The following is a 20,892-nucleotide window of genomic DNA, read 5'->3' as shown; positions in this document are numbered from 1 at the left end:
ATTTTTAACACTATTTAAAAGCTTTTATATTAAACTTTTATGTTTATTTCGGGACTTTTCTGCATATTTCTGTTAGTTTTTACGTTATTTGGAGTTGAATACAAAAATTTTAGGCAAAAGTTCGTCGTTTTGTAATTTTTGACAAAATTTTTACACGCGGGAAGCAAATACATAATTTATTTATCTTTAAAGATGATTTTGCATTTATTTCCCGAAGTCTGGCAAACACGGTGTTTTTGTCTTGTTTCATTCACAAGTTATGAAACTTTAAAAATTGACAAGTAATTTCGCGCGGCCGCTATGTTGACGCTGACGTTACAAAAATGTGTAGAGGAGGAGACAAATTTCGTTCCCTACATATGCAAGAATATAGTTCAGTAATCATCTACTACGTACAACAGCTTGCACACAGAAGAGAGGCTGTCAACTGCTGGATTAACGTGGCGGCAGAGGGAAGAGGGGGAAATGATAAAAGGTGACGTTATGAATCCATGAGATCATACATAATTTCGAGTTAATGCGAAATGAGTACATACGTTCTTTTGTCATGGTCTTTTGCAAATGCGTCATTATTTGCAAATTAACTTTGGTAAGCAGTGACTAACGAGTGCTTTTATTGTGACGACGTAATTGATAAAGTAATTTTCATCTTTAAATATCTAATTCTTTTACAAGAATGTCTTGAATTGCAAACACTTATCAGAATTTATTAAATTCTCATTTTAAATTAAATTAACACATTGTTTAAATTAACACATAATAATTTTAAATTTATTGAATAAGTAATAGGAAAGGAAGTCAGTGTTCAGTCATTTTGTGAAATACAGTTTACTACGTTTCTGTAATGAATGAAACGCACAAGGAAGACCAATACGTAATATGACGTGATACACGTATACATTTGTGGCAAACAGTATAGTGACAACCATATGTGTAACACGATAGCAAATGCTAGTAGTAGATCTTTGAGGGGAAAAACGCTGATGTTTGCTTTAAAAACATGTAAGTTTTTATCCACGAAATGAATAAATATGAATCGATGTAAATATTTAAGGATCAATATCTAGTTGCTGGATTTACCCCCACCCTTCTCGGAGAGTCAGGGTAGAGTAACACCTCTTCTCCCAGTTAGAACCCCTGGTCTACGTCCAGTGCACTTATGAACGAAAACCTACCTGCTAAAAGTTAGATCTATATATTTTTGACCCCCAAAAATTGACAAAATTAGTTATTCCTACCAAATTTTGGCTCGGGAACGGATATATTTACCCGAGCCAGGGTACCTCTAAAGTTTTTGCTGGTTAACCAGCCAAAAAACATGGAGTACTAGTACATGATTGAAGTAAAATTTAACTAGATCATTTATCAAGATTCTTTATTAATAGAACATTGAATGTGTTTTATATAATAGTTCAAAGTTCAAGAGCTAACTGCTGAGTAGGCGTGATTTCCAAAACATCATAAAAGTTCTTATATTAGCATTATATAATAATTCAACTAAGTGGTGATCCGATGTTTTGCGCTTGTAGATTAAATTTAGGAATATTTTCATTAGGCAATCATTACTTGGACTGGTATACGACGTGAAATAATCCAATGTTCGACATAGTTTATGCAATTATATATGAACTGTTGATTATAACAGTGCATGAAAGAAATTTCCGAAACAAAGGAGAACTTCACAAAATCTTACTTTAATTGCTTCTAGTATACCTAATATTTCATCTGATAACTCTAATCAATCAAGTCGTAGGTGAAATAGGCAGAAGGACGATGGTACTACTTATCTATGAGTTTGGTTCATTGCTTTAGAGTTGAGCTTTATTGTCGTACCGAAGCTGTATGAGACATGGACCTAAGCTTAATGTAGAATCCGAATCACATGAGTTCTCGTTTTGCTACCATGAGATCAATCATCGCCACGAGGCATTCATATATGATTATACTGGTGATTGGAATGGGTGGCACATTGCTTCCATACATTTATGTCATGGTTTCGAAGCCTAGTGGTTATTTTCTAGCGAGTTTGGCCGCTGAATTTCCTAGTGTGAATGCATATGCAAGTAGATCAATGAATATGACAACACGATTTGTAAATCTTTCTGGAGCAAATATTGTGGTCCAATGTGCAGAATAAGGATCGTGTTTTGCGTCTGGTTGACTCCTGAACAGTAAACAAAGATGATTTTTTTCAATGCGACGTTGAGTTCTATAAGAAACTGATTCCTGCGAAATATGTAGGCCTTTAACAATCTTGTGTTCTTCTTTCGTCCATTCAGAAAAATGGTTAAATTCATTACCAATGTCTTATCCGGTACCGATATATCGATGTCTTATGATCTAACATTAAAGTGTGGCAACGCCGAACCTTTTTCGTCTTCAATCATTCGTTTATCGCCAGTTTTCCGCATGGCGATTTAAAAATTTGATCCGCTTTGCTTTTTCAAAGGTGACTATTTTAATAAACCTTCCTTTCCAAACACTTTCCGAATATTGTTTTCGAGACAGAACTTACACAAGAATGCTGCAGCTTTCTTTTATCCGCTGTGCTCACTGTTGACCGTGCATTCATAATTAATTTTTACGTCAGCTGCATCTAAACTACAACGGGTGAGTATTGTTCTCTATTCTTTTCCACTGTTTGTCTTCCTTCACGTGCGATATTCACGCACACGTATCTCTACCCTTTTCACGCATGTGTAATCAGTCTTTTCTATTGTCTTTTGTGTTACTTGTGTATCTTCCCGGTGTCCGAATTACTATTTTATTGTGCTATTTTTGATATATTAACTTCCTGCTGAGTTAGCAAGTCTACGTTGCAAGTTACAACCCAGTTTATGGTCTTTCATGGTCTTTGATATCCTTCTTATGCTTGGTTGGTTAATTTTGGTTTGCTTATTTCCACTCATTGCAAGATAAGTTTCACCGTTATTACAGCTTTTTCAACGACATACAATTTTCTTTTCGTAGCTCCGCTCCCTATAGTCGATAGGAACTTAAATTTTGGTGATTTCAATTTCTTTTCATGCTCAGACGCCAGACGCAACCACCATGTGGACCTTTACTTGTTAGGCGACACTAAAACTATAACAAGTGCAACGATCCTAATTATATACCACAGTAACCTTAATTAACACTTCATCATATAATTGCATGTGGTAAACGTCGCTAGTCTCTAAATAAAGTAATCGTACTGTGTAATACGAAATCTATAATCAACTATAGTAGTCATTAAGTAAAACAGAAGCTTAAATAGTGAAATTTCAGCGTTGAAACGAAACCTGGTAGATTGGAGAAAATACTTTCGATTGAATTGCATGATTTAGTTCAAGATCGATTTTACTGTAATATTTCTGGTAATAAAAATGAATTATACCGTATGTGTAATAATAGTACATAATTTCTCAAAATATATTAATTCATCGTTATAGGGCTTCTTCCAGTGATAATTTGAGGGAGTGGCCCGTGGGGAAATTTTTCTTCGAAGCTACGAAATCTCCTACTCCGGGGAGGTCATTTCTCCGATCGTTTTCAATCTGGGTCACCAGTATTTTTGCAGTATTACTTTCACCTCCAACTCATTCGAAGTCCCTCCGGGGAAAATCTTCTGAAATCACCACTTCTATTAGCTATAGTGCAGTTTCCAATACAATTTATGTAGGCATAGTTTTCTCTCTCTCTCTCTCTCTCTCTCTCTCTCTCTCTCTCTGTTCTGAGGATGATAATTTTCTTATAGAATAATATTAAGCTTCTCACTTGACACAGACATTTGTAATGTTAAAAACCTGTGATAGCTTCATCTGTATTTTTGCTTATTACGTGTAATTTCAAACCGCGCATGATTGGATTATTTTTAGGTCTAACAGAACGAATGAAGAAGAGCATCTTTCGAGTAGCTCGGAGAATCCCACAGGTGGCGAAAAAAATAGACCAGGAAATGCTAAAGGCAGCTGCTTCTTTCGCTAAGGATGTGGTAAATCTTCGTCAAGGGCGTCCATACAGTGTGAATCTTCCGAAAAAGGGTTTAACTGACGAAAAAATAATACAAGAGGTCCAGGGGTTTTTAAAATTAGGTAAGTACTAAGGAAAAGCCTGAGGAGTGTTATTATTTCTGCAGTGTTAGATAATTAGCAAGAAGAAAGATTGCTTAAATTCAAATTGTTACTAGTAATACAGATAAGTGATGACATTTAAAATAAGACTCTTACAAGTCTGGAAAATCCTGGAAAAGTAAAGGGAAACGAAACGATATGACAAAGTCAGCGAAAAGTGTGGATTTTCCTTAAGGAATGAAAAATTTTTCGTTTTGCTTATTTGTTGAGGTAAGTCGATAATTTATATATATATATATATATATATATATATATATATATATATATATATATATAATATTCTATTGATGTGTATTTATTTGAAGGTGTCTTATGTAAAATCTATGCAGTAGCTGAATAGCAATTCTTTGATTAGTTTATGTGTTTGCTTTCCACTGATATTAAGCAAGCCTTTATTTAGCTCTTATAGGCATTTGTCATTAGTGGACCTTTATCTTATTAAATGCTGCGGGTCGGGGAAAATGGTTTGTTTGGCATTGGAAATCCGGGAAAAGTCAGAATAAAATATGAAAATTATTTCGTAAAATTATTTCTGTGTTAAATTGCAGAATTTAGCTAGCCGAGGATACATGCCACGCACACGCAATATGGAAACTACGAGGGCTGCTAGAAAAGTTTCAGCAATTAATATGTAAAACAGACACGTTAAATTCTAGAAGTGGGTTTATTGTTTTTCAGAGTTTTCATCCAATCCAATGTTAAAAACTTCTTTTCTCCACTCTGAGGCTGTTACCTCAGAAGCTGCGAAACTGCTGTTCAGAATGCTTCAACAGCTGCAGGCGTCACAAATCTCTCACCGTGCATCTTAGTTTTCATGTATGATTAAAAAAATAGTCATTAGGTGGTAATTCAAATGAGTATGGACAGTAAGCCATTAATTCGACATTTTTACGGGCAAGAATTTAACAGTTCTGTGTGCTGAGTGGAGTCTGGCGTTGTGGTGGTGAAGAATGATGCGACGATTTGGACTTGTATTACGCAACTAATTAATGATCTTTGTGAAACAAATTGTTGTATACAACTCAACATTTGCGGTCCTGCGATCTTCTAAAGCTATGGGTTGCCATGTATTCGGTATAACCAAAGAAACAGACAATCATTTGCTTGGCAGCACTCCTCAAACAAACAACATTTGTTTATTTCAGCTCACTTTGAAGTACACAAATAGTGGATTCCTGTTTAGTTTCGGTTCATGTGAACAGAATTAAGTTTTATTCCCTGTGATGAGATAATACACAAAACTTGACTTACTTTCGTTAATATTTTTGAGCATTTCTTTACACTAATTTACACGAGCCTATTTTTGAGCATTTCTTTACACTAATTTACACAAACCTATTTTTGAGCATTTCTTTACACTAATTTACACGAGCCTATTTTTGAGCATTTCTTTACACTAATTTACACAAACCTATTTTTGAGCATTTCTTTACACTAATTTACACAAGCCTATTTTTGAGCTTCGATCAAGTTGTATGGAATCCAATGGCTTGAAAAGTTCCGTACGTTCAAATGACCGTGCGAAATCATACATATTGCTTTCGTGTCAGTGTTCAAGGTCTGAATCTCATGGTATGACACATGCCAATCTCAATCATTTTATGCACAAAATCAACGTTACTGGCAACAACAGATGTAGATGAGACAACATTCACGAAATTAATTACTGAGAAATGTGCAACCACGTTGTATTTCGGAAATCAATTGTACACAGTCCTATTGAGTAGTGCTTCATCTTCAAAATCCAAATTAAATAAAAATTAATTGTCCGAAAGTGTTCACGAGAAATTTCCATTTTTGACACAAAAGTACTACTTTAAACTGCTGTGGAAAATGAACGAATAGGCTTAAAGAAACAATTAAAGTTAATTTAAACATAGAAACGTCTGTTGTTCTTAATGTTGTAATAGCGGAACACCAACGCCACTGTTGGTAGTATTTTGCAAAAAAAAATTCTGCGTCCCTCGTATAATTGGGTAATGTTTAAGTTTATGAGGGTGACCACCATCCATTTTTGGAATTCTTTATTAAATACTAATTATTATGGGACTACTTCTCACGTCATCCGAAACCAAAAACATTACTCTTTGAAATTGGCTTTGAACTTTATAACCATACCGAAGTAATCTAACGCATGAAGATCACAATTCAGTTGCAAGGTTGTGCAAACAGATTGCTACCAGTTCTTTTATTGTAAATTTTTGAACTAAGTTTCAAATGCGAGTACGTGTATGTAAATGCGTTCACAAAAGCTCTCCACTGACTTCTATCCTTAGCCAATTGGATCCAGATTCTACTTTGTATTCCTATCTCTGCGAGATCCATCTTAATATTGTCCTCGCATCTGCGCCTAGGTCTTCCTAATGGTCATTTTCCGATTGGTCTTCCAGTCAAAGACTTTGAAAGCGTTTCTACTTTCTTCCATTCTAGCTACATGACCTGCGCACCTAAGCCTCCTAGATTTGACGACCCTAACAATGTTGGGTAAACCGTATAAATTATGTAGTTCCTCGTCATGAAGTTTCCGCCATTCCCCATTCCCGTTCCTCTTGGGTCCGAATATTCGTCTCAGGATCTTGTTTTCAAATACTTCCAGTCTATGTTCTTCCCTCAGAGTAAGTGACCATGTTTCGCAACCATACAGAACAACAGGCATAATTATTGTTTTATATATTTTAAGCTTCAAATTCTTCGACAGAATTCGCGACGACAAGAGATTTTGAACCGAATAGTAACACGAATTCCCTGCTTTTAGCCGACATTTAATTTCTTCGTGAATATGATTTTCGTCTGTTAATATTAATCCTAGATATTTGAAAGTATCCACTTTATCGAAATTTTCAGATTTTCCTTATAGCGTATATTATTTAATATTTTAACGCATCCATAATTTGCCGTATTACAGTCCCGACGCACTTCCATGTATTTAGTTTTCTCTGTATTTACTTCTAAACTCATGTCCGTGTAAACGTTTAATAAGATCTCTGCATTTCTTTCTATTGTTCTCCTATCATCCCCTATTAAATTTACATCATCAGCATATGCCATAACCTGGTGAATACCGTTCAACTCTAGGCCATGATTGCTATTTTTGATTTTCCTTATAGCGTATTCCAGAACAAAGTTAAATAATAATGGCGACAACGCATCTCCTTGTTTCAGGCCATTTTTGACGTGAAAGCTGGTGGACAAAAATTTTCCTACCCGACTTTACTTTGGGATTCATTTAAACGTACGTGTATGTAAATGTAATGTTAAGTATATACAGTATATACTGTAGAACAGTTTTTTCCTATTCTTTAATAGTGTGGTCAGCCTTAAAATCTCGAAGTAAGCTAGTTTCTTTCGATGACGTCTAACATGGTACAAAATTGAGTTAATATTGCTCAAAACGCCTAGGATTATTATTATTATTATTATTATTATTATTATTATTATTATTATTATTATTATTATTACAGAGGTTGTTCAGTCTACATTTGGACAATTTCGACTTACCTAAAAATTTAGAAGAATCCATGGCGCCAGGTCCTTAAGTGCTCTATCTGTTTCCCTTGGTTCCTAACAATAGCCCGACAGCGTAATTTCCACTGTAATAGGCTTCTCTGAAGAACTGGGAGGGGAATCTTGTCCCATTCCCTTTGCACAGCTTTCCAAAGTCCTTCCACAGTTGTCACACGCCGTTTTTCCAAAGCCCGTTTCAGCAATCCAAGTCCACAATAGTCCATCTGGAGATTTAACAGGTACCTCATTGAAAGGTATCACTTGTATACCACTTGCCTCCTCCATCTCCCTGTAGAATGCGAGGGACGATCGTGAGGTATGTGATGAGGCCTTGTCCATGTAAATACGCACCAGATTGGCGTCATTTCCGTACATTGTTGGAATCTCATGCTCGTAGATCGGCCGCATGATCTGCTCGTGAAAATACTGCGAATTTATTTTGCAGTTCTTCGCCACCCTACGATTCTTCAGTTTACCTCGGTAACAGTAACCAGTAACGCCATGAACCCTTTTGGGAAGGATTCTTTACAGACACGGACCCACTTCTGAAGTTCTTGGCGCCTTTTTCTCGGTACATGATGGCTCTCGGTTTGCCGCAGTCGGAAAGGTAAATCCATGCTTCATCGAGCGTTACGACGTACATCCACCTTTGTTTTGCGAGATGCCGTTCGTACAGCTTCCGGGCGTTACACTTTCGTTCCTTTTGGTGGGCATCCGTGAGAAGATGGCCGCGAGCTTTCATGACTTTTTCCAGCTTGAGTTGATGGTGTAACGTCCGGCTCACAGTCCCCAAAGACACGTCAAGACGATTAGCCATACACCTTTGTGTTGGCAGATTTTCTTGCATTGCTATTTTGCGAAGTTTCCTCTGCATGGTGGAGGTGGCCTTGGTGCATTCCCGCTTCCTAGGCAACTTCGTTGATGATTCAAATGGTGGAGCTTCCCAAAACCGGCTTAGTTTGGGCGGCATTTTGGTCACAGAGCGGAAACCCACACACTTGGTAACAAATTTAACACAACACTCACAATAATGGTCCTGTTTTGTGCGTTATTGTCGTCCGCGCGGAAAAACAACTCCGTTCCCGGGAAGCCACTGAACAACACTGCAGGACACCACGAAAGGACGGAAGAAACGCAATCGGCCAAACGTATTCTGAACAACCTCTGTATTAAAGGAAGACGGAGTGAACACAATGAATAATAACTAATAATAACTTGTATTGCGTTAATTAAAATTCTAATGAATTAATTTAAATCCCTCGAACAAATGCCAATGACATAAAAGAAAATTAGCCCCTTATATTTCTTGTCAATGTGATATGTATATAGTGCGAGATTGCTGTATTAAATCAGCAGCAAATTTATAGAGCTTAAATTGATGGAAATGTACACTGTAATATACAGGGTATTTCAGAAGTTTATGGCAAGCTTTTAAAAGAAATCTGATTCCTCATTTCGCGTGGAGAATTTTAAAAGTGACAGCTTGAGTCGGCTCTGGCAGCCTGATTGGCAAGTGGGTTTGCCATATTGGAATCACTTCATTTTTATTTTCAAACTGAAACAGGATCATGTAATACATGCTCAAGGTCTAGAATTTGCATAAAGAAAACTGGTAAATCAATTTTGCAAAATCTGCTACCGGTTTACATGTACGATGTGAGAAATACATTTCGAAGTTTGTCCGTATTCTTGTGAAACACCGTGCAGGTGAAGAAATCTTGTCAGATAAGTAAAATTAAACAAGAATATTCATCTACGCAATAAAAATAAATAATTCTGACTCATCGGAAGTAGAAGATTTAACATATCGTTAACGAATTATCATCAGCTGTAGAATGGAAAAATTGAGAAAGTGAATAACAGATGTTGATTTTTTTTTTTTTTTTTTTTTTTTTGCATGAACTACAAATTTAGATAAAATATATTAATCATGCAACCAGACAATACAGAAGATAATTTAATTTAAACCTTTTTTGAAGAAAGTTATAGTTCTTGATAAGTATATGTAGAAATAAGTATCAGTTTATTAACGAAATATGTTATTTCTTTATATATATATATATATATATATATATATATATATATATATATATATATATATATATATATATATATATATATATATATATATATATATAATATAAAATATTATTTTTAAGGTGAATATGAATGGAAAAAAGGATACGTATCAGGAGCAGTTTATAATTATGACGAGAAGTTGATAGAACTTTTAACCAAAGTGTACGGCTTGGCGTCATATACAAATCCACTACATCCGGACATATTCCCTGGAATATGCATAATGGAAACTGAAGTTGTGAGAATGGCTGCAACTCTTTTTCATGGCGGACCTGATGCTTGTGGCACGGTAATATTTTTTAGCTTTTGTTTTCAGTTACATTAGAATACAAAGGTCTTGTTTTAAAAGAAGTTTTGAGTATATAAATCTAAGATACAAATAAGCGTAGAAACCGTACTGTGTTGATAAAGTAAATCCTTATAATACAGAATTGTACTGATACTTTATATTCCTATCCAAAACAGTATTGTTTTCAATATTTCGTATACTTCTACTAAGTATGCATTCTCGAGGCCAAAGTAGAGTTAAATCATACAATGCATTGAGTACTTCACATACATAATGTATCAACATTAGTGGAATTGTGATATTTAAATTCTTCGAGTATTAATGTGAAGTTACATATTTCTAAAAACTTCTAATTATAGTGGGAGCATCACATTTTTATACGTCATCCGACAATCATACATCTATATATGCATGTTAAAGACACTTAATATATTATCCAGTTCTTATTTTCTTATCATGCATGTAACTCTTTCCATGAAGTTCTCTTAACGTAGTCACGTTCCGTTCGTTCTGTTGGCAATTATAACTACATATGTGACTCATACAATTTTGATAAGTAACTTGAAGAAAGCACACTTGCTCCATGTTATAAAATAATCGAAAATCGAATACAACAAAATAAGTCTGATTTCTCTACAATATTTGTTTCATTGCACTGATTTACAATAAGTACCAACACAAAAAGCACGATACTATGGGTACCAAATTTAATTCACTTCTGGGTACTAGATTACATACCCAGTCAGGGTTCCCATCAAACTGGAAATCGTGGAAAAGACAGAGATTTTTAAGTACGAAATTTTCTTTTCAGAACCCATTTATGTCTTTGTCTTACCCGGCTTTTTGTTAGGAAACATTTTGTAAATTAGTTTCTTTTACCTAGCTATATGTATATATAATATGTACGTATGTCCTGTATATGCATAGCAGATGAGGAACCCCCTGATCAGGCAAAATATAGGTGCTTTTTAACATAAATCTGGAAATTTGTATATCGTGACCTCGAAAACCTAGAAAAGTCAGGGTGTTCGTGCTCGTAAAATAAGTAGGAAATCTGCGAGTTTACTCAGGACAATCTTCTCTTTTGATTCCGTTTCTCTTCGTTTTTCTGAGTACAGTCTGGTCGCGATTTATTTTATTTATTTATTTTTTTTTTTTTTTAATATATTTGTCACAAAAAGCACTTACGATGCCTATCTTTAAATTCATAAATAATGTATGAAACGTGCTAAAGTAGGGTCGAGTTTACTAACTTGTGAACAGAATACATTATTAATTCTAATGACGAGTCTTGTAAGAATCTGCATAAATTTTCCATTGGAAACTTTCTCCAAGACATATGGAAATGCTGTTATATACCTGTTTGACAGTGGAAAATGTGACAAATGATTGATATTTTTCCTCCTCCGTCGTAGTTAATACTATTATATGTATGTAGTAGAAATTATTCAATTAATTTATACATTGACATATTTCACTTAGACACATTTTAATATGTTTTTTCTTGGTTCTTATTGAGATCAAGCATGAAACTAAAGTCAAAACTAAAATGTTTATTTTACACAGTTAAATTTGTCATGTGAATCATGCACATTCCTGAATTATTCATCTGAGAGAGTGTTGTGTACGAGTCCGTGAGTTTATAAAAATGACATGAAATTAATGTCGCATTGGTTTCAGTATTCGATGAGTGCCTTAATAATAGGCCCTTATGATCAGCAGTGATATTAATTATCATTAAAAACTAACTAATTCTATGGCGTATGGAACCCGAAGGTTCAATGCGCGTTCACAAATCTCTCCACTGTCTTCTGTTCTTAGCCAACAGAATCCAGTGTCTACTTTGTATTCCTATATCTGCGAGATCTATCTTAATAGTGTCCTTCCATCTGCCCTAGATCTTTCTAATGGTCGTTTTTCGATTGGATTTCTAAGTTAAAACTGTGAAAGCGTTCCTACTTTTTTCAGTTCTGGCTACATTACCAGCTCACCCGAGCCTCCTGCACTTGATGACCCCAACAATGTTTGGTAAACGGTATAAATTATGCAGTTCCGTGTTATGAAGTTTCCGCCATTCCCTGTTCCCATTCCTCTTGGGTCTGAATATTCGTCTCAGGATTTTATTCTCAAATATTTTTAATCTGCGTTCTTCCCTCAAGTAAGCGACCATGTTTCGCAACCACACAGTACAAAAGGCATGATTATTGTTTTGTGCGTTTTAAGTCTCACATTTCTCTATAGAATTCACGACGACATGATTACACGAATTCCGTGCTTTCAGTCGACATTCAGTTTCTTCGTGGATATGGTCTGTTAATATTGATCCTAGATATTTGAAAGTATCTACTTGGTCGAAAGTATTATTTGATATTTTGGCGCATCCATAATTTGCAGTATTACAATCCTGGTGAACTTCTGTGTATTTAGTTTTCTCTGCATTTCTTACCTCATGTTCCTGCAAGCGTTTAATAAGACCTTTGCATTCCTTTCTATTGTTCTCCTAACATCTCCTATTATGGATGCCTCGATAATTATATTTACATCATCAGCATACGCCACAACTTCTAGGCGCTGGTTGCTATATATGATTTTTCTTATAGTGTACTCTAGAATAGAGTTGAATAATAATAGTGACAACTTGTCTCCTTGATTCTCGACGTGAAAGCTTATGGACAAGAATTTTTCTACTCTTGTTTCACTTCGGGATTCATTTGAACATATTTTAAGTAATCTTAGTAGGTTTTTCGATATTCCAAATCCTGTAAGAATATTCTACAATGTTTTCTTCCTAACCGAGTCGTAGGCCTTTCTAAAATCAATAAATAATTGATATACCAGGTGATTGTATTCCCATTTTTTTCGAGTATTTGTTGAATGGTAAACATCTGGTCGATAGTTGATCGATTTCGCCTAAATCCACACTGATAATCCCTCAATAATTTTATCTGCATTTGGAACCAATCTTGCTTATATAATGTTCGAGAGGATTTTATGGGATCTTGACAGAAGAGAGATGCCTCGATAATTATGTGTTTTCTTTCCTTTCTTGTGAATTGGAACAATGATTGATTCTTTCCACTGTTGTGGCAATTCCTCTATTGCAGATATGGAGAATAAGTTGTGTATCGTGTTCCACAATTGTTCCTCTCCAGTTAAAATTAACTCAATCGGAACTCCAGGTATACACCCAGATATTTGTGTTTCTTTCATTTCATTATAGCGAGTTCTGTTTCTGTTCGGTTAGACTCTGGAGTATACTGTTCTGCTGTGTGCATTTCCCTTTCTCCACGAATATTAGTTTTTATCTATGTGTTTAGCAAGTCGTCAAAGAAATATTTCAATCTATTCTATCTGTATCAGTGAGGATTGTTCCGTCTTCTTTCTTTAATATATAAGCGCGAGGTAGATAGTCTTTCTTAAATTCGTTGATGCCCTCCCGAATGTTTTTGGTTTTACAATTATCTTCTAGCTCATTAATTTTAGCTTTCAAAAAATCGCTTTTCTCTGTTCTGAAAGTTTTGAAGTTTCCTGCCTGATATCAACGAAATTTTGTGTAGGTATATCGTTCGGATGTTGTAGTCAATGCAGTTTTGCCTGCTTTCTCTTTCCTGCTAGCTTAGTACATTCCTTGTCGAAGCATGATTTGTTCCTAAGTAATTTCACGTGCCCCAATTTTTCTTTCGCTGAAATTTTAATCCTATCTCTAATTTCAACCCAAGTATCCTCAACACTAGTGCACTCCGAACCTTCTAAAACCGAGAACCTATTCGACAATCTGCCAGTCTGATATCTCTCTTTTGCCTGGCTGTTCTCTAATTTCTTTAGATTGTACCTCTCCGTTTTCAAATGTTGAATATTTCCTTTATTCAACGATAATTTCTCTTTCATTATCGCTGCTACCAGCAATCCGTGTCAGTCAGCTCCTGTAAACGACGGAACATCAATTGTGCTAGACTTAAAAACTTTCTTCTGTCTACTAAAGCGCGATCAACTTGATGAGTTTTTCTATTTGGTGAGGTTCAATTATACTGATTACAACGACTCTATGGAAATGAGTCGTAAACCTGGTTCACTGGTTAAAATATAAGTTACGAAGCGATAATACCTTTTCTTCATGCAAAAATTAACTCACACCTTTAAATATCATTAATTTCACCTTTATTACTGGATATAACTTAAATATCTTTTCCTTTATACCATTAAATACATAAATTCACTGGCTAGACGAACAACAAAACATGTACATAGTCACAACTATCCCATAATAATCACTTACATCTCATAAAGACATTCTTCTTTTTGTTAATTTAAAAACGAACATTCTACTAAGTATATTGCATATGTACGAGCACTTTCTGCCCGAGGTACAGGAAAATGTCCGAGGTACAGGTAAATATTATACAAACTAAAATATTTCGTTATAGAAAATGTCGCTCGACAAAGGGACTGAATATAAAAGTCATGAGTAGACTTGGCTTTTATATTCAAGAACCACTGGTCCGGTTACATTAATGTTCGTAACATTACATATGTTCTTGATATTTGGATCATATCTCGTATATATCTTCATTACATTTTGTTTAACCCTCATATATATATTTATTTATAATCATTCACATAGATACATTTATAATAAATCTTTCATTTCATTATCATTTATTTCTTATTACATTAATATTTATTCTTTATTATTTAAAAACATCGACGCTTATAAATATAATTAACGAGGGTGAAATACAACTTATGAAGATTAATAGTTTCGAACATGATTACAAACGGTGATGTTACAAATAATATTTTCTCTTTTCGGGCGCATTGAATAACAAATAGGTTAGATGTTATATTTTAATGTATACCTCGTAGTTCTAAGCTGTCATAAATAAAGAAGAATTTTATTCAAGGTAGTCAGTGAATAATTGATTTTATAGAATGGATCTTATTCTTAACATAATCTTTGACAATTAAGTTTTCAACACAAGTCAATCGAATATAAATAATCTTTGCCTTTGATTAATTATAAATTGAGTTATGATTCTTCACATTAACAAGAAAGAATAAAAATTATTTGAAAATTAATTTTCCAGTCTACTTAAAACTCTATTTAAGCATTTCAAGTATTTTTAAGAATCGTTTTCATTATTGATATTAACACATAAACTTTAAAAATGAAATTTACAAGAATCTATAACTAACATGAATTTAACCTAATTTCAGTAACGGTAATCATGTTACATTCGAACTTGCATACGGTTCTAATAACGTACACTGTATTGCGCTATCATGATTATGTCCTGTATTATTGTTCTGTACAGAAATTACTTCAATACCTGGATCTTGATGTGAATTGCCATCTCTTGCCCTTCCATTATTTCTATCCCCATAGTTCGTTGTGTTTCTGGAATTTCTCCATACATTTCTTCTATTTTTAAACCTATTTTGACTATATGGTCTAACATAAGAATTACTGCGATTAATTAGGTTAGGTGGATTCCCTGCATAACTCTGCCTATTTTGCTCATTTTGATTGCTAGAGTATACTCGTCTTAGATTCGTTTCGGTATTATTCATATTTCGGATATTTAAATTCCGAACAGGGACCAAATGATCTGAATTGTTCTTATTTTTACCCATTCCTGATTGTGTTAGATTCATAGCATGGTATTGGGTTTCGTAACATTGAACGAGCATTAATAAATGACTAAAACTCATACACTGTGTGGAAAATAAGATCTGTTGTAATTTAAATGGAAGCAAATTGCGAATCGATGCTATTATTCTTGACTCTGATTGCAATGGATTGACAACTTTTAATTCGTTATAGACATTTACAACAAACTCTACAATAGATTTGTGCAATCGAGGATTGAAATGTTGATTTCTAAGAGTGGCATCTCTGTTTGCCAGCAAAAAGTCATTTTCATAATTCGCGATCAATGCCGCTTTAAATTCCTCATATGTACTAATATGGTCACGTATCGCCTTAAACCATAAGGAACAAGGTGGGAGTAATACATGGGGTATTAATTTCATATATTGTGATCGGTCGATAGACATTATGTTGCATTCGTCTTGGAATTTTTCTAAGAAAGAAGTAGCATTTTCATTACACTTGCCACTAAATTTACTCATAGCTTTAATTTCACTCATTTTAATACCTAATTTTACCTTCCTTTTCTCATTCCTTGATCTTGTTGTGTGGTAATTCCGGTCCGTGACATTCTGTGTCATGATACCATCCATATTTCGTTCATCAGTGTTCTTCGGACAATTTTCTTCCAATATAATATCCTCCTCAGATCTCGACGAAGGCGGATTCCTCTCCGGTGAGTGGGGAAACTCAAAGTGTTCACTACCTGGGTTATTATGGTAAACGTTGTCTCCAGCCTGTAACGTTTTAATTTCTTCTTGGAGAGCAGCTAACAACTGTGCATTGACACTTATGTTATTGGTGTTGTTGCTGACCTGGGTCTTTTGCTGTTTAACGGAAGATTCTATTATTGCTAAATCTTTCTTTACGTTACAGATTTCTTGATCTTGGTGGTTGTGCTTTTCTTGACACTCATCAGATATCCTTTGTAACTTTTCTTCAAACTGTGAGGATATGTCGTTCATCACCTGGACGATGGTTTGTTTCGTATCGTCTGATTTTAGTTCTATCCGTCGGCTCAACTCTTCATATAGCTTGTTAGCTTCGTTAAATTTTAGTTCCATCTTCTGTTCCATGGTCTGGTTAGCTTCATTAAATTTCTGTTCCATCTTCTGTTCCATGGTCTGATTAGCTTCATTAAATTTCTGTTCCATCTTCTGTTCCATGGTCTGATTAGCTTCATTAAATTTCTGTTCCATCTTCTGTTCCATGGTCTGATTAGCTTCATAGAACTTCTGTTCCATGGTTGTGTTAAATTGATTGAGCTTTTGTTCCATGGTTTGTTTCATGTCGGTAGTCATCTGCTGTAGAACCAACAAAAGTCGATCCTCTGATGATACACTTGGTGTTGCACTATTTTCACCTTGATTACTTGTATCTGATTCCTGCTGCGCTAATACGCTATCCATTTTTCTGATGATTACCCTACTGCTTCGTAATACGGTTAAGTTCGTATTCATAAAGTACAGTATCCAAGTAAATTCACCCCTACTTTCCTTTCTTCGGGAACTGAATTTACGAAATTCCCGGCGTGAAAGGCACCAAAAAGTTTTACAACGACTCTATGGAAATGAGTCGTAAACCTGGTTCACTGGTTAAAATATAAGTTACGAAGCGATAATACCTTTTCTTCATGCAAAAATTAACTCACACCTTTAAATATCATTAATTTCACCTTTATTACTGGATATAACTTAAATATCTTTTCCTTTATACCATTAAATACATAAATTCACTGGCTAGACGAACAACAAAACATGTACATAGTCACAACTATCCCATAATAATCACTTACATCTCATAAAGACATTCTTCTTTTTGTTAATTTAAAAACGAACATTCTACTAAGTATATTGCATATGTACGAGCACTTTCTGCCCGAGGTACAGGAAAATGTCCGAGGTACAGGTAAATATTATACAAACTAAAATATTTCGTTATATGATGAATGTCAGGATGTGGAAATTTTGTGCTCGTCACAATAAGGATTTTGGAAGTTAATTATGATTATAAATATAATACTGCATTGAATAAGTCTGTCATATAGAAACATTTTGTTTATTTCTTACGTGCTTATGTTTTATTTTACAGCTGACCACTGGTGGAACTGAGTCTATCATGATGGCGTGTAAAGCGTACAGAGACTATGCGAAGAACGTGAGAGGAATCAGGTATCCAGAAATTGTGTTGCCTGTCACGGCACACCCAGCTTTCGACAAAGCTGCTGATTATTTTGGCATGCGAATCACTCATGTACCAATTGACCCTCACACAACCAAAGTAAACGTCAAAGCAATGAAAAAAGCCATTTCGAGGAATACATGCATGGTGAGACATAAATAGGAAATTCATGCAGAATGATAGAGGATACCAATTAATATACTTTAAGTTGGTTTTTCATTCATAGTTTGAAATAAAACTTTTAATATGTTGAATTAAAATTCATTTTTAAAAATATTAACCTATAAATTGATGACAAGTTTTTGATAGGAAGAAATACATTTATAGTTATGACGCATTTTAAAATATGGATAAAAAAATGTCTTTATTGTGCGTTACACAGAGGATTGAAAACTGAAATAATTTAAATATAATGAAAACTGAATCACGTGTTGTATTGTCCTCACTTTAATTTGGAGTACAGAAGAAGTTATAGTGTAATTTATACACTAAAAGCTTTATTTACTGACTATAAACGTCTTGAATTGTCCAGTAGTTAGCTATGATTAGGAGCGGGGGAGGGGAGAGAGAAAGTGAAGCTATGATTAGAAGCGGGAAGAAAGTGAACAAAATTCCTATTTACACTATATACGTGATGTCTTCATTTCTTCATACCCGTTATACTGTGAAATTCTTTCGTTTTGAAACTACTTTTCGTCTTGCTTTACGAGTGGAATCATTTTAACTTGGAGGTGGAAATTTCTGGAACGCATCGATGACATGAAGCCAGTTTTTATCAAAGTTGCTGGTATACCTATTTAAAAATATACGTCGGCATTGTAGTTTTTATGTGGATGGTTTAAATATCTATATTTTGTTAGATAATTTTTCTTAAATACATTTGTAAACTGAAAGCTCTGTTCGCTATCTCTACTTAAGTTTGAAACTGGAGAATCAGTGTTTGGCATCTCTTCTATATTTTGATCCTGATCATTCTGTGCTTGATCCTTTAGTGTCAGGTTTATGTAATCAATTGAGAGATAACAAACATAGTATAGACTATACCAAAGTGTTGAAAATATCTTTATCTCTAACAGAAAGACAGTGTTTGAGATTTTCTATATAAAAACTACTAAAACACAGTTTGAAAAAAGTGAATTCGTGTCATTGATGCGTTTCTGAAATTTTCGTATCCCAAATTGAAATGATTCCATTTGTAAAGTAAGATGAAAAATGCCTTCGAAAACGAAACTTCACACATGTTCATGAAGAAATGAAAACACATATGAAGGGTAAGGGGAAAAAACTAGGAATGTCACAAAACTGCATTTTCGAGATAACGGCGTTTTAATATTGAAAACCGCGTACAAAGAATAGGATTATGAAATCTTTTGCCGCTTTTTACATGAACATTTCTACATCTACGCATAAATGGCATAGATAGTCACCAACAAGTAAGACAAACCACCCGAAAAAGCACATACATGGACATTCCTTGTTTTTTCCCCGTACCCTTCATATGTAGTGTAAATTGGAATTTGTTTCACTTTTAACGTATCTTTTCTGATTCATTCATTGGCACGATTCACCCTCCTATCATTTACAATCAACACTAACTTCTAAACTATTGAAGATGCTTGCAATATAGGAAATACAACTATTAATGTACAACGTTTAGAAAGACTACGTTTTGAGAATTATCAGGCATGTGCTTTCTTATCATCAGTTTATAGAATTTTTAACATAACGTGCATTTAGTTTCATATTATTTATTTCAAGAAATTTAATAAAATGTTCTGCTTTTGACTCTAGTGTCTCACTGTGCAGTCATATAAAGAAGTCTTGTGTTGAGCAATATTTGTAAGATATTTATAAATGAAATATTTAGTTGGTTTGTAGCTAAGTCAAATAGTGAGTATGGCATAGGAAGTGACATGTACTGGAGCGTTCTTTTCAGGTCTCGTATTCGTAAGCAAGGTTATGCATATCTTACGGTTATCGTCCACATTTCACGTGTTGTTGATTTCTTCAGAGTGCTAAAAACTTCTGTGCAAAATAATTGAGTCAGTACGGACGAACTCAACGAAAGCTTGTTCACTCTTTTATTCATGCACTTTGAACGGTCAAAATAATGGTCCGTTTATTTTGGAACTGTATTTTCTATGGCAGTGGTTCCCAACCAGCGTGGCACGACACACTGGTGTGTCGTGCAATCCTGTAGGGTGAATCGCGAAATTTTAGAATTTAAAAATCACGATGCGTTTAATTATCAGTTAAAATAAATTTGATACAGATTGTAACAGTAAACGCCTCCAGCTGCAACAACAATGATCAGTACTATATAGAATTACTGTTTTATAGCTTTCATGTCGTCAGTCAAAAAAAGGTTAGGAACCACTGTTCTAAAGGAAAAGGAAAAAGGAACGACTTCTACAAACTATAATATAGGCAGGAGAACTGGCCTGCCATAGAGTATTACTACTCGAACGCCTCATTTCCAGGCATTCCAGGCTTTTGTTGAGTTCACTCTTAATACCCGGAATGCTTTAATTGCTTCCAACCGTTTCTTTCTGTTCTTCCAATAACTTCCATCTTTTACAAGGAGTTTTTTTTTTTTTTTTTTTTTTTTCAGCTTACTTCGTGAAATTTAATCGTCATGTTGTGTTTAGATTAAATCCGATTTATGACTCGTCTTTTCTTTTCACATATTTCGTTATGTCCGCTAGAGATGAAGAATGTCTTACATAGTCAGATTTTACGTTTCTAGTAATTTAGCCATAAACCTAGATGATTCAAGCTGAATCAAACAGTGCTTAAGAGAAAGTAAATTGATCCAATTGTCATCATTATTTATTAATCAGTGTATTTGTTTTTAATCTTAATTGATGTAACGAAGTTAATTAGTTTGTTTCTAAATTTAGGTCAAATTAGTTTGCACATAAAAGGTTAATTTGTAAATAGAAATAATACACCATAGGAGAATGGTTCATCTCGTGCCTCCGTGTTTATTACTTTGATTGAATATTTTCTTCCTCTCTGAGAATCTCATCAGCGCCATTTTTATTACTGTTTCAATGCATCCTTACTTTTACATTTCCTAT

The 20,892-nt window shown here is 34.4% G+C and overlaps 1 protein-coding gene across 2 annotated transcripts in view; it reads left to right on the top strand.

Annotated features, from left to right (window-relative positions):
* Nucleotides 1–20,892, top strand: part of Sply (Sphingosine-1-phosphate lyase) — a 143,905-nt gene that overhangs the window by 90,520 nt on the left and 32,493 nt on the right. For both annotated transcript variants that reach the window (XM_081725969.1, XM_081725977.1), the window contains exons 3-5: nucleotides 3,858–4,073; nucleotides 9,776–9,984; nucleotides 17,723–17,959. In XM_081725969.1, the coding sequence (XP_081582095.1) occupies nucleotides 3,858–4,073; nucleotides 9,776–9,984; nucleotides 17,723–17,959 (662 nt within the window). The remainder of the gene's footprint in view (nucleotides 1–3,857; nucleotides 4,074–9,775; nucleotides 9,985–17,722; nucleotides 17,960–20,892) is intronic.

Source organism: Thermobia domestica, chromosome 1 (genome assembly GCF_964235325.1).
Source record: "Thermobia domestica chromosome 1, izTheDome1.hap1.1, whole genome shotgun sequence".
Classification (NCBI taxonomy): domain Eukaryota; kingdom Metazoa; phylum Arthropoda; class Insecta; order Zygentoma; family Lepismatidae; genus Thermobia; species Thermobia domestica.
This window is presented reverse-complemented; position numbering and strand designations above follow the sequence as displayed.